We start from the raw sequence: 17,446 nt of genomic DNA on the forward strand, positions 1-17,446 counted from the left end.
AAACAATAAGGGGGACAGAGAATAACCCTGTCGTGTGCCCCTGCCCACCGGGTACGCCGCAGACACCAGGCCGCCCAAACGCACTCTCGCCGTCGCCGAGGTATACAAGACCCTTGTCCACCTACGGAACCCCTCGCCCATGCCAAACCTCTCTAACACTCCATCCAGAAAAGACCATTCCAAATTATCAAAGGCCTTCTCGATGTCTACGGACAGGACCGCCGGAGCTCCCTCCTCGTCCAAGATGGTATCCATTATCCCCACTAGGCGGCGGATATTCAGCGCCGTGCTCCTCGTGGGTATAAACCCGGCCTGGTCCCTGTGTACCAGGCCCGTCATATGTGGGGCCAGCCTGGTGGCTAGGATACGGCTCAGAATCTTCTAATCTACCGTCAGCATGGATAGCGGGCGATAAGACCTCACATCCGCGACATCCCTGCCAGGTTTTAGGAGCGGTACAATCAAGGCCTCCCGCATGGACCCAGGCAGTACCCCAGCCTCGAAAGCTTCCGTATACACCACCAGCAGCCTGGGAGCCAAGCTATCCACATACTGTTGATAAAATTCAATCGGCAGTCCGTCCACCCCGGGTGTTTTGTTGCGGGCCATATGTTTGATGGCCACTCGTATTTCTGTGAGCGTGATCGGGCTACCCAGCTCCTTCGCGTCCTCCTCGTCCAGGACCGGAAGCTGCCTCTCCCCCAAGTATTCCGCAATGTCCTGAACCTCCACTCCCAACTGACTCTGGTACAATTCCTCATAATACCCCCTAAAACGTTCCAATACCGCTGCCTGGGAGTACACCATGCCTCCCTGCGCACTACAAATGCTGAGGATCGGGCAGCCCCTAAGTTCCGGGTTAGCTAGTCTGGCCAAAAGGGTACCCACCTTGTCCCTTTCTGCATGTGCCCTGATGATATACTGCCTGTAGTCATAGCACCTCAAGCGTTCCGTCTCGGTGGCAACCACTTCCTTCGCTTCCAATAACTGGGTCTGTAAATCTGGCCTAGCCGGCCTGCGGCGCTCCAAGTCCCTCAAAGTTTCTTCCACTTTCGTGAGGTCGTTCAACACAGTCATGCGAGCATTTGAAAACCTACCCAAACACACCCCTCTCACCACCACTTTCATCGCATCCCATTCAGTGGACCTACTCGTGGCCGTGCCCTCATTCACTCCGAAATAGCTATCAATGCCTTGCCGAACCGCGTCACTGAACACAGAATCCTCAAGCGTCTCCGGCCGAAGCCGCCATGTTGGTATCACTGAGCGCTCTCTCTGCCACTGAATGTGTACCAATAGGGGGTTATGATCAGAAATAGTCCTAGCCAGGTACTCCGCATGGGAAATCAATGGGGCTAGGGATCCACCGCAGAGCACCGAATCAATCCTGACATGCAGATCATGGAGAGCAGAATAAAAGGAATAATCCCTGGCTCCCCTGTGCCGCTCCCTCCAGACATCTAGCAACCCCCATCTATCCTGCCAGTCCTTCCTGTGCGCAGCCAACCTGCGCACCGGGGAGTCCACCAGGGGGGGATGGGACCTATCCAGAGCCACATCCGTGATCGAATTGAAGTCCCCCCCTAACACTATCGAGCCCGCCAGGAAAGAGGCCAAGGACCCCGAGAGGCTATCAAAGTATCGAGCTTGATCAGTATTCGGTGCATATACACAGCAGAAAACCACATCCCGTCCATACAACCTCCCCTCCACCACCACAAACCGGCCATCCGGATCCACTACTTGATTCAGCACTTGAAAGGGTATCCCCGCCCTCACCCAGATCAACACCCCCCTGGCATACGCTGAGTAAGTGGTGCCGAACACCTGGCCCCGCCATCTTTTCTGCAGGGCAGCGCACTCTTTTTTAGTGAGATGAGTCTCCTGGAGCATAGCAATCTGAACCCCCCTGCGTACTAGATAGGCATGGACTTTGTGACGTTTCACCATAGTTCGCAGCCCCCGGACATTCCAGGTCAGGCATTTCAAATTAGGTAATGTCCCCATTCCAGCTTCGTACAGTCCGATTCAAATAACGATGGTTCATAGCCCCTCCAATGCAGTTGCCCCCCCCCGAACATACCCAAAACAGAAAAACTTCCCAAACCCCTCTGCCCAGGACAGAGCACACGAACCCAATGTCCGCCCCATCCAAACCTTGAACCAACGCCTCGCACACTTACCCTGTGGTCTCCACCACAGACGGCCTTAAGGGCCCCAGGGGGGTGATTCACCGCCGACCCCAGCAAGCGGAGCCCGCGCCCCGCGCCTTCATCCCCTCCGAAGCACACAGCTCCTCCACCCGGCATCCCGCCCTCCATCAACAGGATACCACCCTACCATGAAGTCTCGATCTAGTCCCAATTCAATCTCAGCCGCAGAAGATACTATCCGATGTCTGTGGGGTCACTATCGGCCCCTTCGAACTTTCTGCCTCTGAGAGTTCCTCTCCCGTCCTGCTTCCTTCCCCTCCCGAGTCCGTTTCTGCCCGTTCGCTGTTCTGTTGCGACCCTGTAATGGCCGCCGTCGCTGCGAGCGCATCCCTCTTCTCCGCCGCCATTTGAGCCTCCCGTTTCTCCCGCTGGCGCCTGTTGCGGGATCTGATGCGTTGTGATTGCCTTACCCGGGGCTGCTTGGGTTGGTCTCGCCTACTTTTATGCGATCTGTCCGTCCCCGCTCTATACGACTCCAGCCATTGCCAAACTTCATCCGGAGTCTGAAAAAAGTGCGTAGAGCCATCCATAACGATCCGCAGCTTAGCCGGGTAGAGCAAGGAGTACTGGATGCCTTCCTCCCTGAGCTCCTTCTTCACCGCTAGGAACGATGCCCTGTTCTTCTGGACCGCTTGAGTATAGTCCGGGAAGATTGTAACCTTACTGTTCTCCACTTCATACGGGCCCGACATCCTGGCCCGCTGGATGAGGAGATCCCGGTCCTTGTAATGGAGGAGCCGCACCACCATCGGTCGGGGGGGGGCGGCCAAGCCCTGGCGGGCGGGCAGGTACCCGGTGAGCCCGCTCCAGAGTGAAAAAAGGAGTAAGCCCCTCCGGCGCTACCACAGTGCGGAACCAGTTCTCCATATAGGCCACCGCATCCTCCCCCTCAATCCGTTCCGGCAGGCCTACGACCCGCACGTTGTTCCGTCTATTGCGGCCTTCGGCATCCTCCGCCCTCCGCTCCAGCGAGTCCAGCCGGGCCAATATGTCCGTGATCCTATGCTCTGCGGTCACCACCGAGGGCTTCAGGTCCAGCAACAGTTGGTCATGGTCCTTGACCCTGTCCGCTAGCTTCGCATGATCCGCACGTAGCAGCCCCAGGCCCGTGGCCACTTGGGCAATGTCTTGATGCAGCGCTTCCTTAGTTGAGGTGATCGCATCAAGTATGGCATCCAAACGCCGGTTCAGCCGCTGTTCTTGGTCGAGCTCCGGGGAGGGACTCTCGCCCAGCCGAGTTGATGTCGCCGAGTCCCCCTCAGCTCGTCTCTCGGCCTCCGGCCCTCCGATCGCCGCCATCTTAGGGTGCTGCGTCACAGGTCCAGGAGCCCGTCCTGCGCTGGCGCCAGTAGTTCCGTGCCAGTCTCCGGGCACCGGGCCGTGCAATGTCCCCACTAACGCTCTCAGAAGCAATGACCAGTTAGACGAGCTCCGTTCCGCCGCCCCCCTTGGAAGCCTGAGGGGGGAAGGATGAGTCTTAGGGCGGTGGCCAACGAGGGTCCCCCAGCTCCGGGCGAGTCAAGTCAGCGTCCCCTGGTCCCAGGACACAGCACCGCCGATCCTAGTGCCTCAATCAGCCGATTGCAGGATCTCTTGCCAGTCGGCGACAACTTGGCTCAGGGCTGAAGTTCGGGGCCGTCCGACCTCCTCGCCGCCATTTTCTTCGCACCCTCGGCAACTTCTCGGCCGCCTCCTCAACACGATTTTCTCGGGCCAGCAGTCCCCCAGCGACTCTCCGATTGTGCCCAGCTGTCCCCTTACACTTCAGAGGACAGGAGCGTTGTCTCCGGGTCGCCTAGGGTTCCGAAAACAGGAGAATTAGCGGGATTCCGCGCGGAGCTGCGAGCTCACGCCGCCATCCCGATCGGCGTCCAAGCCACGCCCCCTTCGCAGGTCCATTTCTTGACATCATTTTGTTTAGTGTTGATCATGTGATTAGCTGGCTAGCTCATCAGTAAATTGAAGTAATGCCATTGGAATGCAGGCAAAAGGTTCAAGACATTTGGTCAAGAACACAACTAACAGCAGTAAATTGCCCAAGCCAGCCTGATCCTAACTCAATTCAGAACCTCCACCACTTTCCACACAACAAATGGAATCTTCCGTGGTTCCACTCTTGTTAAAGCTAGAACAATGGGCAAAAAAAAAGATGGATAATCACGTTTATTTTCAATAATCTACAACATGTGTGTACAGGTCAAAAATGTTAAGTATTAGGTGGTGGTACTAATTTTAAAAAGAGCATCCTTTATTCTTTTACTTTTCTGACATGCAGTAACAATTATAAACTGTGTGCACTCATATAAATTCATACTGACTTCACATTTTCCTTCTCCTTCAGCTGTGGATTACTGTGCCCTGGTGAAGCCTGGCTGCGAGCACATGTGCGCAAACATTGACAACTCGTACAAGTGCTTCTGTGAAGTAGGATATCAACTGCAGGATGACGAGAAAAGCTGCAAACGTAAGTTGCCAGTAGCCGTTTAAATCATGTAAATAATGTATGTATAGTTTCTGCTCTGGGTATCCCAAGTACTTTGTACTATCAGATTGTCTGGACATGTGACCAGGTGAGATTAAAAATCCCCAAAAATGTCACCATGGTCAACTTGGGGTAGGATTGTTTAGGACAAGAACCTAATGATATGTGAATGTTTTGCTTAGATATCAAGCCGCATGGCATGTCTATACTGATTTAGAAAGAGCTATTTGCATAGATGTGGCAAAGAATATGAAGCAGAACGGGTGATGCCGAAGCCTTCATATCCAACTGAAGCAAAGAGAGGCGTTTTAAATGCTCCAGTACTTGCCATCTTGGTGGGGTTAGATCCTATTTGCCATTCAAAGCAATATTTGTTTTAATGTGAACTTCTCTAGGTTAAACGTTTGGTATAAAGTGCTAATCCAGTCGTCAACTCCCACTAGATAAAGATCCTCTTGAGTCCTGCCAGCATAGAAACAAGGTCGTTTCCCCATCTTTTGTGTACAAAGTTCTTAGTTGGTTACATTTGAATTTACATCAAATGGTAGTCAAATGCAAATAACCCAGAACCGAAGAGTTGGAACAGACTCTTTGACCCATTGTAGAGCATCATATACAAGTACTCTTCTTTAATCAGGTATTCAAAGGCTGTACTCAAATTCAGGGTAAATCTGAAAACCTGACATCACTTCAAAATCAAAAGCTCTCCATATGGCCTCACGCATGGCTTAGCCACTTCTTGATAGCTAACCTTCAGTATCATTCTCAACCTTGCAACCATCCCAAGTAAAAGTCTATCCTAATCAGACATTTGAATAACATAAAGGTTTATGATATTGAAAAGAGTTTGAAAGCTTTCACACCTGACAATCAAAGCATTGAGGATCCTGAGACAATTCTAAAGAATATGCACCATAGCCTTACAACCACACAACACGGTTTTATTAAACTTAAAAAACTAACAGAAGGTCAAAAGACAATGAAACATGTATCAATGAGCAGCGGGAGCCAATTATAAACTGTAAGGAATACAGCAAAAAACACAGTCCAAATCTGATAAAATATGGTACAAAAGAAACAAAGGGCTACCATAAGGACATCATAAGAGAAGCAGGTACACCAATGATACACTAACTGGAAACACTTGTACAATACATTCCTTCACTGGCTTTTGAAATCACAAACCCAGTTAACTAATCATTTCTAGATGGCAGATCTCCAGGTATATTCAAACATGCAACCATCACCCCCACTGCTCAAGGAGCCAACAGCCAACTCACTATCTTATCAACTCCTGTGTGATTTCAAATTTTCTTTATCTCAACAAACTTATGGAGAAAGAAGCAACACAGCAACTTCACTTATATCTTGAACAAAACATACTGCTTCTTGACCAACAGAGATGTCGGCTGGCTGGAGGAATTAAAATCATCCTTGCCACCCTTTGAGAAGTTCTCTTCATTAACCTTGTTAAAAGCAAACAAACCACCCTCATATTCACAGACCTCTTGCAGCTTATGACACAGTGGGCCACTCCATTCTCCTCGAAAGAATGAACATAATTTGCCAACATTGCCTTGAAAGGGATGCAATCTTTCCTTTTTGATCAGAGTCTGCAGGTATAGATTGGAACTGAGGTTTCTTCAAACATACACTGGCTCAATGCATGTCACCAATCTTGTCTCTGTCTCCATCTCTGTCCAAAAGGTATGTGCTCCATCTTACAAGGGTATCAAGTAACTATGAAGTCCAGCTAATACCCAGCTTCTCATCAGCCAGTAAAATAAGTTGTGTAGCCACCTAAAGATTACCAAATGCCTTGGGCTTGTGCAAAAGATGAAAAAACATATTCTAGCCAAACGGTTTCGTAACTGAAATTCTTATGGCAGTAGGTGACTCTCCCAATGAATGTCACAGTCAGCGCCATGTGTTAGAAACGTGGACAAGTACTTCATGCATGCCGCTGAGGAAGAAAAAAAGAAAAGCATCTCGACTTCTTCTTTAACACCAATCGCGCTGTCCGACACTACGTGTGCGTCTCAAGCTAGCATGGTTCCATGCAAATGAGCAAATACTTTTCCTTTGCACTCATATATTATTGTACATGTGGGTGCAGGGACAAAGAATCTGTCACGGGATGCATTTACTCTGCACCATTAAGAGGTTTTGCACAGTCAGTATGCCCCTCACATACTGGTAGACCCTTGTAGAGTGTGTATGGAAATCCTATGGTCCTTTCAGACATCACCCTGGAGCTGGGTGCAGCAACTCACTGCACATGCCTGCAGGAGGAACTCTGCCACCTTTAATTCGAAGGCTAGATGCTGCATGCACAATGAAAGTCAGAACGACTGTTTCAAACAGCCTGTATATTTTTCACTAAAGTGCTCCCTCAAGATCAGGGGCCAATTCTTTGCTGTGCAGCCAATTAAAAGTGTGCTGCACAAATCAGATCAGTGCTCCCTATCAGCACTGCCCGTCTTGGTGTGTTAGCAAGCATCAAGCGATGTCTGCAAATTCTCTACTCATTATTAACAAGGACTTATTATCCAAACTGTCCTCCACCCTTTACTTATTTGATTCAGGACATACTTGCAAAAGTAGTTTCTAATGAAGCTCCAACAACCAATTTCAAAGAAAGTGATCAATTGGCCTAAAATACCTTCTAAAACAACAATAGCTGTACCAGACTATATACGTGGAGTGGTGTGGATCACTGGTTAGAGGCGACAGACCCTGAAGCAGAGGACTGTCCGGGACCAGGGTTCAATTCCCGACGCAGCAGGGTCGTGGACCAGGGTCAGCGGACTTGATAATTCTCACCTCGGTGCCTACTCTAACCAGGGATCACACTCGGCAACTCTGGGCATTAGCTTGCCTTATCTTCACAACGGCCCCCCACATACGCCGGGGATGCCTGGTTTCACCTTGGAGATACCCAGTAGGGACCATCTCACAGGGAAAGCCAGGACGGGTTCCCCAGCAGTCTACAGCGCTGAGATACCCCATGGCGGGGTGATACATGCGCTTTACAAGACACCATTACATTACATTACGCATTCCAATTACAGCTTCAATATATTTGCAAACCGATGAGTCGGTAGAGTGACCAGCTGGACATCACGTGAAAAACAGCAGTAGAAACGGCATGTTGATGTAGGAATATCTGCTCCTTATGAAATATCACTGCCCATATGTGGGGATCCAGAGAATGAAGTTTCAAATGAAAATAAAGTGTGTATTAGATTTCAATGCAGGAGCTCAATAATTACTAAGGACTGTGCAGATATTTCCTTGAAAAAATGGCAAATGTCTCGTAACACGTTTTGGCTGTTTTTGGTTTGTTAATTTCAGGGCTTATGTACAATATTGTTTCTTTGTTAATCAAATTAATACACATAATGGTACTCAACGAATAATGGTAAATGTGATTCAAATATCTATTACATGTTGATGTTGAGAAAACATTGGTTTGGTAAAGGTACATAAAGAATACTGGTAAATGTGATTAAACTATTTATTACATATCGATGAGTACACACACATTTGTTTGCCATAATTGAGATTGATATATTTTAACTACATAAATGAATTTTGAGAACATGAAATTGTATTCTCGATTTTCTTAGGTGTCTCTTATAGAATTTTTTTATAATAATAGGTGCCTCTTTTGGGATTTTTATCACAGTTAGCATCGTAGAAAAAGAAGCAACCTCCTTCCCCAGAACTGTGAAGGACTGATTAAGAGATCAAAGAGTAGAGAACTAGTTAAAAACTGAAATTAAATTGAACTAACAAAGTTAAATGGTAAAACAGAAATATCAGGCAATAGTGGTATAGCCAAAAGGCATGTTAACATGGGAGACTGCTACTAGGCTACAGAACAAATAGTAAAAGAAATGTGCAAGCCTTGTGGCAATGAAGATCATAACCTCCTGGCCTTTTACTTAAAAAAAAAAAAAACACTTCAGAGACTGTGTTCTGAGGTTAAAAATCCGTGAACTTAAACAACAGCTCATCTTAAGATGATAAACACACATATTAGTTCACATAGAAACAAGACCTAACATAAAACTAAAACCATCATAGGAAACAACTAGCCTTGTATGTAGGTATACGTGCGCATGGCATTTGTATAGCATGTACCTAGACAAAAGGCAGTGGACAGCTGTACAGGTTAAAAGAAACAAATACGGTCAAGGACAGAATGAAAGGGTAGTTGAGTCATGAAAGCAAAAGAAGGCTCTTACTGCGTTTTGGTGTAGTGTTTTCAGCAGTTTACTAAATTGGATATGGGTTGGAACAGTCCTGATTGATTAAGGAATTTTGTTCCACATCCCAGGTGTACAGATGGGAAAGGCCTGTAGACTTCATTTTTGAACTTCTTCATCCATAGTCTGAAAGTGTCTTTGCTGCAGTTATGCTGAAAGCCACTAAAGATGGTGAGCTTGTCAGATAGGTGTGGCTGCTGCTTGAGATGACTTTGTAGCCAGTGCAGTTAGTTTTGAAGATGGTGCGAGCTGACAAGGGGAACCAATGGAGTTCTATCAAGGTAGGGTAAAGTGCTCACATTTTTTCAGGACCTTGATGAGAGAGATGTGCTGTGGATTGTAGGGCTTCCTAAAGGTAGGCCAGTGTGGAGTCAGGGATACTGTTGAGCAGGGCATTGTCACCATCCAGATGCCAGCGTATGAGGGCTTGAACTGCATTCGCTTTACTTCACTGAGGGGCAGATTTACAAGCCCCTCGCGCCACGTTTACGCCGCCTTGCGTGACGCAACAGCGGCGTAAACGTGGCGCATCCCTGCGAGGCATTTATAACGTGACGCCTCGAGGGAGATGCATCACGTTATAAAGTCCAGCGCCACAATGGGGGCGTTCCCACGCAGGGTGGGCGTTCCGGCGCCTGTGCGCCTCGCAAAAGTGCCTGCGTGAAATCTACAAGATTTCACGCAGGCACTTCCGCGACGATGCTACGTCAAATCCTTACGCCTGCTTGAAGCAGGCGTAAGGACTGACGCAGATTGTTAAGTATTGGGCGGCCCTGAGCATTGCTGGAGTTGCGTCGCGCTTGCGACGCGACTCCAGCGATGTGCCGCCCTTACGTCACGAGATGCGTCACGCATCTGCCTACCCTTGCGCCACGGCGCGCCGCATTGTAAATGCGGCGCATCTGTCGTGACGCAAGGGTACTTTTGCGTGACGCATTTGTTCTGCCCCATCTCTGCTGATATGCAGAGATGCGCCAGAACTCGTAAATATGAGTGTTTATTGAGGGTAAGGTTGATGTGCATGGTGTAGCCAAGGGACTTAGTGTAGGGTGAAAGGAGGGCTTCAAATCCTTTGAAGTTTGTGCTTTGCACCATGTTTGGACTGAATGTGGAATAGAAGGAATTCTGTTTTAGTGATGTTGAGCTTCAGGTAGGTGGCTGATATTAGGTGTGTATAAGGTTTAGGCAGCGTTTGAGGCCCTGGATGCCTAGAACAGCTGAGACTTTCAATTAGAGAAGCTTGTCCTTGATATATTGGTGAACTTTGATACTGTTGTTGGTGAGTCGAGTCCTAATGTGCTCCAAGTAGAAGATGAAGATGAGAGGGCAAAGGGGGAACTTTGGGGACACCACGGGTGATAGGGAACTGCTGGGACCATAAGATGCACAAGTTGTCGAATTAGTACTGCTTGGATAGCTAGAAGGAAACCCAGTGGATGATAGTACCAGTGAATCTTATTCAAGACTTCAGGGTGTGACTGAAGGTGGGATGGTCAATTGTGTCAAAGGTGGCTGACAGGTCCAGCAATATCAGGAGTTGTGGTAATCTTTGTCTGTGGGCATGAGAGTTTTGTCTGTGATTTGTAAGGTTCCTGTCTCACTCATGAAGCATGATCTGAAGCTGGATTGTTAGTCGTGCAGAAGCTGGATGATGCTGCTGAGATAATCTTTTTTAATGTTCTTGCTATTAAAGGGTAGGTGACTGCAGTGCAGGTAGTTGAAGTGCTCACCATGGTCTAATGGTGGTTTCTTCAGGAGTCAGACGGTCTGGCTTTTCTCCAGAGCTTCTGGGTGATGCCTCCAGCATAAGAGGCATTTGCAATCGTTAATGAGGGTGATAGAGCTTCTCTGGAGAGGACTCTGATGAAGGATGAGAGTAAGACATCATCTTCATTGGAGGTTGGTTTGAGGGCATTGAGGTCTGCAAGAGACAAGGGTGTGAAGGAGGACCGATGTGGGCTGATAAAAGGATGGATGGGTGTAAGGGACACAGCTGATTCACTAAATCACAGGGCTCCTTTGAATATGAACCATCCCAGGATCGGAAAAACAGCAGTCATCAGTGATTTGACAATTTATATAAACACCCAATTCAAATGGAAGGTACAAGAGGTTAAAACAGAAGGTTCAAGCCATATTGGAAAAACCTCCGCCTGCTTTGACCCTATTATTATTTGCGTCTTCAGAAATGACTTCAAAATAGAAGTAGGCAGACTAGAGGAGATTCCAAGCAGAAAAGTATTGATTAGGATTATGCTGGTTATCTTAAACATATTCAAAACCAGAAGGTAGAGAGCTAGGACTGTAGGACCTCCGTCCTTGTCCCTATATATATTCGTAACCAAAGAAGATGGCCACAAAAAAATGACTGTCTGAAGTCCCCGGTAGTTTGTCTCCTTTCTGGTGAAGAATTGGCTTGGTAGGTTAGTCTGCCCTGTTCCCATGATGCACTGGGAAAAGGACAGACTGATTTGCATATAGCCAGGTTCTGAGCTGGGATGGTGCAGTGAGATAAATAATGGTGATGGATCAAGCCCTGATCTTTGGACTGGGTAAGAGTGGTCTGCTTAATTCAGACACTCTGTTCATCACCACCCCCTTTTCTGAATCGTCTGAAGTTATGGTGTCTGGAACCTCAAAGTTTGTTAATAAAAGCCTCACACACCAACCTGGTTGGTGTCATGCTTCCTCCTCTGGTCCCAGCCAGGTAGACGAATGCTACCCGGCTGTGCTGCGACACCTGTTTGCAGTGAAGCGGGTTCTGAGGTGTAGTGAATGTGGTGAAGTGAGTGAAAATACAATAAAAATACCTCCAGATTGCTACCCGTTACTTTATTCTTGGTGACCTGGAGTATGGTTAAAAGAACAAGAGAGTGGAGGCCTGTGACGTATGCAGCCTGTCGGGCGGTGGAGGGGAACTAGACTGCTAACTATGGTATGTGCTGTCTGAGAGTCAGGCACTGTAGGGCATGCAGGCACGAATTACCACAGTAATCGCTGCATTGGTCACACGCCCTCTGCGTGATGACGCACACACACCCCGGAAGCAGTCGCACACCGGAGCAACTTCCATGAAAGTTTGCCCCGGACTCCAACGAGTGCCAGCCTTCTCCACGCGGACACCTAAATAGGTCTAACAGCGGATACCTCTCCCACTACAAGTAAGATCATTCGGAGTACAGAGGTCTAGTACCGCTGGACTCCCGCTTGCAATGTTAACACGTAGCATTGCATTTCTAGACAGATCCGGTCTGCGAGTCATTATTGATGCCGCTTATTTTTCTTTCTCCGCAATTTTAATAAACCCGTTCTCAACAGTATGTGACAGGAAAGAGGCGCAAGTTCCTCCCACCCCGGGACAAGATTAGCCAGCCTAATACTGGACAAATGTAAATATAACATATTTAAGTAGTATTTACTGAATGTTGACACGTGTAACTAGCGCTACCAGTCCCCAACACAGCGCACTATATTTGCAAGTGTGGTACACCCACAAAACCCACAGGTGTTACCACTAGCTCTAAACGGGAACTAAATACACAAACAGCGCTTTCTTTACATAATAGAAAGGCACCATCACCGCATGTGTTATAAAGTGTGCATGGCACCTATTATTATGTTGTGTGCATGGCATGGCATGTCCAAATAAGTTTCACAGAATACAAGGTTGTCTGACACAGGGATCAGTACTTAGCACCTGATATTTACCACCAGTACTGGCGATATTCAAGATATGAACTGAACGTACACTGGATATCACACCCCAGTACTAGAGATAAGTGTGGCATGAGTACTTGCATTTTTTTGTGGTTTGAGCCAAATTATTAATAGTATTATTACATTTTTATTCCTTTGCATGTATTCTACATTTTGAGAGGACCCACACATGGTCAGTCCTCCACGCATCCAAAGCACTCCTTAGCATGAATGTTAAAATGCTTTTCACATGGTTTTTTACCACTCACTTTTTCTCACATCACTCACTTTGTTTAGAGAGGTCCTGAAACAAGCCCTAATATTTTTTCCACGGGCTGAAACATGTTGACCATCTGATAATAAATACTGTTACACATAGTATCTGTAGCATATTATCCACTCTCTTGTTCTTTTAACCATACCCCAGATCACGAAGAATAAAGTAACGGGTAGCAATCTGGAGGTATTTTTATTGTATTTTCACTCACTTCATCACATTCACTACACCTCAGAACCCGCTCCACTGCAAACAGGTGTTGCAGTACAGCCGGGTAGCATTCGGCTTCCTGGCTGGGACCCGATGATGAAGCAAAGAAGTTAATATTGCTCACTACACCCATGCAAGATATAAATGTCTTTCTTAAGCACTGATTGGAGGTCCTGTAGTTTGCTACACCGTGACAGATGTGGCTGTGGTTGGATCACAGAACCAGAGATTCACTAATCCCTCGTTGGTTGTTATCACAATATTTATCGGGCTCGCTAATACACATTTCTTGGATTTTCAGAAATAAGCCAGATAGTACAGGCTAAACACATGTTCCATTAGTGTTGAAACTCCGTCTCCTAGCAACAAGGAATTCTGGTCATCCCACCAGTGGCTAGGGGTTGTTCTGTCAGTGATGTTCTGAGTGATCCTGATGTTTATGGTCAGGTTTAACAAAAGAAGGATTAAGGAGGTGTCACACATGCTGTCATAGGTTGAATCTCTATAGTCTGATCAAAGGTGTCAAAGCAGCTGGACTAGTCTTCATTGTATAGAGGGCATAGCCTGTGTTTTTTTCCGCAGGATCATGGCATATAAGTATCATTAGGTTGTCTGATTTGGGATTACTGCTTCAGCCATACATTTTGTATAGAAACCTGACAGTGCCTTAATAAAAATCAGTTTCTCTCACTTTGGACTCCTTGACTCTCTTTCTGTGTTTGAACTAAGTGTGATTCCCTGTGTTGAGAGAGGCAGCACTTGATTGTGCTAATCTCCCAAATAGATGCATGAAACCTAAACTGTCAGGATCAAGGACTCCAGTTTAGTCTTCTTGTTTGAAAGGTTAGGTATGAGCCCACTGGTAATACACCTATGTCAAATACTGCCAACAGGTTTTTCTGTCTAATTAAGAGGTGCTTGACTGTGGTGATCTACTATGGTTGGCCCTCTCACTTCAACCCTTTAAAGACCTCGGTTGGGAAGAACTCTTAGCCTTGAAAAGGGTATGCAATGGTGACTTTCCATGTCAGAATGGGTATCCAATAACTATCAATGTTAACAGAGTAGCTCAGAGTTTGTATGATATTATATTTTATAGAAATATTACTTACTGTTTTTGTAGTTACATTGTTTCTCACTTCACAATGAGGGATAATCAGCAAGGAGAAATGTTGGTAAAGGTGCACGTTTTGAAAACATATGGGTGGAGCAACACCTATGAAATTCCAAATGAGGCACAATTTAAAATAAACTACTTAACAGTGCTTGCTGCCTAGTAGTTTGAAAATTTACTTAGTGACCTCATCAATAATGTGCGCATTTAAAATAAATAGGTGTGTTGAGTCATGACTTTGGTACATTTCACACCCACAGGACACAAGAAGTGTGCAAGTTTAGGCTGGGCAAAACTCCTACAAATATGTAGGTTGGAGCCTGGCCTAACATTCCCACAGGTTTTGTACATATGTGGTATGGGTCGGAAGAATTCTACTTCTCTAAAGTGCTCATATTTTGAACCACAAATTCTAAAAGCTATGGTGTTAGCATCATACAGTGAGCAATGACTTTATTGGTGTTGGTGAAGTGCCCAGTGTCACAGTATCATTTTAAAAAAGACTAGGCAAAGAAAATATGGATTACATGATCACAATATCATAAACAGAGCAAATGAATTAAGTATCAGTTTAAATTGTCAGTATTATTAAGGAAATACATTTCATTACGGTTCTAAATGCAATTTTGTAAGGTAAATGTCTTACATAAATATCATGTATTAAAAATAATACCAGTAGATGAGAAATCTGTGAATTTGCTTGGCTTCCAACTGACTTAATGTTCTGGTCTTTCAGGAGTGGACCACTGTGACCAAACAGATCACGGCTGCGAGCACCAGTGCGCAAACAGCAACGGGTCGTACATGTGCCTCTGCTTTGAAGGATACACACTTCAGGATGACGGGAAAAGCTGCAAAAGTAGGTTGGCAAAACCTTTTTTTAGTTAGGTCCCTTCAAATGTTAGATCCTCTGAATATATGACCAGGATATGTTATGCTGATTTGTAGAGCGCACTATCACCTGGTAGGGTATCCTGGCGCTGAGCAGGTGTGAGTCTAGGAACACCTATGGCCCAGTGGGACTACTCGAAAAGCCAGGTCTTCCGCTTCTTGTGGAATTCAAGAAGTGAGGAGAAGGCTTGTATGTGTAGCCGCCGGTTGTTCCATGCATTAAGAATGATGTAGGAGAATGCACGACTGCCGGATCTGGTTTTCGTATGTACGGAATTTGTGCAAGTAGGAGTCTGGACGAGCGGAGATGTCTGGAAGGTTTGTGAAAGCAGATGCGATTGTTGAGGTATCAGTGTTACATAGTGCCCCGAAAGTGTGGTTGAGGAGTTTGAAGTGTGCTAGTTTGTTGATGGGTAGCCAGTGGAGTTCCTTCTGGTGTGGCATGCTGTGATTGTGGTGTGGGAGGTCGAGAGTGATTCTGGCCGCTGAGTACTGAATGGTCTGAAGCCTTCTGGTGAGTTTTTGTTGATCCCGGCATAGAGGGTGTTCCCATAGTTCAGGTTGTTTGTAACCATGGTGTGCGTGATGGTTGATGGCTGATTGGAAGCCAGTGAAAATCTTCCTCAACATCAATTGGGGTATGGAAGCATGAGGTGGTGATGGCATTGACTTTGGAGGTCATGTTGAGTTTGCGATAGATGATTATTCCCAGGTTCTTGGCATAGGTGGTGGGGGTGGATGTCAGTCCTAGCTCTGTTGGCCATCAAATAGAATCCCACAGTGATGTATTCTGCCCGAAGATCACAATTTCGGTCTTGTTGGTCAGCTTCAGACAGTGGGTCTTCATTCAGTGAGCTATTTCAGTCATGTAGGCATTGAACTTGATCCCGGTACTGGGTGTCTTGTCTGTGAGGGAGAGAATTAGTTGTGTGTCATCAATGTGAAGTAGTGTGGCTCACTGGTTAGAGGCGGCAGACCCGAGAGCAGAGGACGGCCCGGGACCAGGGTTCGATTCCCGGCGCGGCAGGTTTCTGGACCAGGGTCAGCGGACTCGATAATTCTCTCGCCTCGGTGCCCACTCTGATCAGCGATCACACTCGGCAACTCTGGGCATTAGCTTGCCTCATCTTCACTAACGGCCCAACCAGACCGCTGGGGATGCCTGGTCTCACCCTGGAGATACCCATTAAGGGACCATCTCTCAGGGAAGCCAGGAAGGGTTTCGCAGCGGTCGAAGCGCCTTGGGACCCTACGGGTAAGTAGTGCGCTATATAAATGCCAATACATTTACATTTACATTTACAATGTAAGAGAGGACATTGATACTTTGAAAGCAGATGATGCTGGCTAGAGGTATCATGTATGCGTTGAAGAAGGTCAGGCTTAGGGATGATACTTGTAGAATTCCACAGATGTGGTTGTGGGCATCTGAATTGTACGATTCCAGGATGAGTGATTGGGTCCTTCCAGGCAGAAAGGAGCAGATCCATCAGTGTACATTCCATTGGATTCCGATGCTATGAGGGTGTTGGATGAGGATAGAGACTATGTCAAATGCTCTGGAGAGGTCCAGAAAGATGAGGGCCACCTTGTCTCCTCTGTACAGGGGATGTGGATGTCATCTGTGGGTGTGATGATGGCAGTTTCTGTATTGTGGTTGGGTCTGAAATCCGACTTATTGGTGTAGAGGAGTTAGTAGTCATTGAGATATTTGATGGGATATCTGTTGATGATTGTCTCTAAGACCCTGGCTCAGAATGGTTGCAGAGAAATCATTCAGTAGTTAGCAAGCATTGAGGGGTCCACAGAGGATTTCTTCAGCAATGGGAGGACAGTTGTTTATTTCCAAGCTTCAAGGTCGCAGAAGAGGTGCAGGTATGTATTCACAATAGGTGTGAGCATGACGATGATGGGTTGTAGTCCTCGTGACGGGGAATTTAGAAGTAGCAAAGTTAGGATTCCTACTATTACTACTCCTAAACTGAGAAAAATCCTAACTTTACAAATTTCGGTATTCACAAAAGGCATTTAGGAGTAGTTTAGTTAGGAAATCCTAACTTTACAACTCCTAAATGCCTTTTGTGAATACCGAAAGTTGTAAAGTTAGGATTTAGTCCCAGATTACCTTTGTGATTCGGGCCCACTGAGTCCTGGACCGCGGCCCTGCTCAGACTGGTGGTCAGATGTAACAGCACTCGCTGTCTGAGAGTAAGTGTCACAACTAAAAAAGGTCGGACCTCCAGGCTCAGCTTTCCCCTGCTGCACTGCCTGAGGGTCAAGACATCCTCACCG

General features: G+C 46.8%; 1 protein-coding gene across 2 annotated transcripts in view; it reads left to right on the top strand.

Annotated features, from left to right (window-relative positions):
* The window catches only part of MATN2 (matrilin 2), a 565,117-nt gene that overhangs the window by 421,240 nt on the left and 126,431 nt on the right, over nucleotides 1-17,446 (top strand). For both annotated transcript variants that reach the window (XM_086966035.1, XM_086966037.1), the window contains 2 exons: nucleotides 4,555-4,677; nucleotides 15,000-15,122. In XM_086966035.1, the coding sequence (XP_086822161.1) occupies nucleotides 4,555-4,677; nucleotides 15,000-15,122 (246 nt within the window). The remainder of the gene's footprint in view (nucleotides 1-4,554; nucleotides 4,678-14,999; nucleotides 15,123-17,446) is intronic.

This window comes from Lissotriton vulgaris, chromosome 4_1 (genome assembly GCF_964263255.1).
Source record: "Lissotriton vulgaris chromosome 4_1, aLisVul1.2, whole genome shotgun sequence".
Classification (NCBI taxonomy): domain Eukaryota; kingdom Metazoa; phylum Chordata; class Amphibia; order Caudata; family Salamandridae; genus Lissotriton; species Lissotriton vulgaris.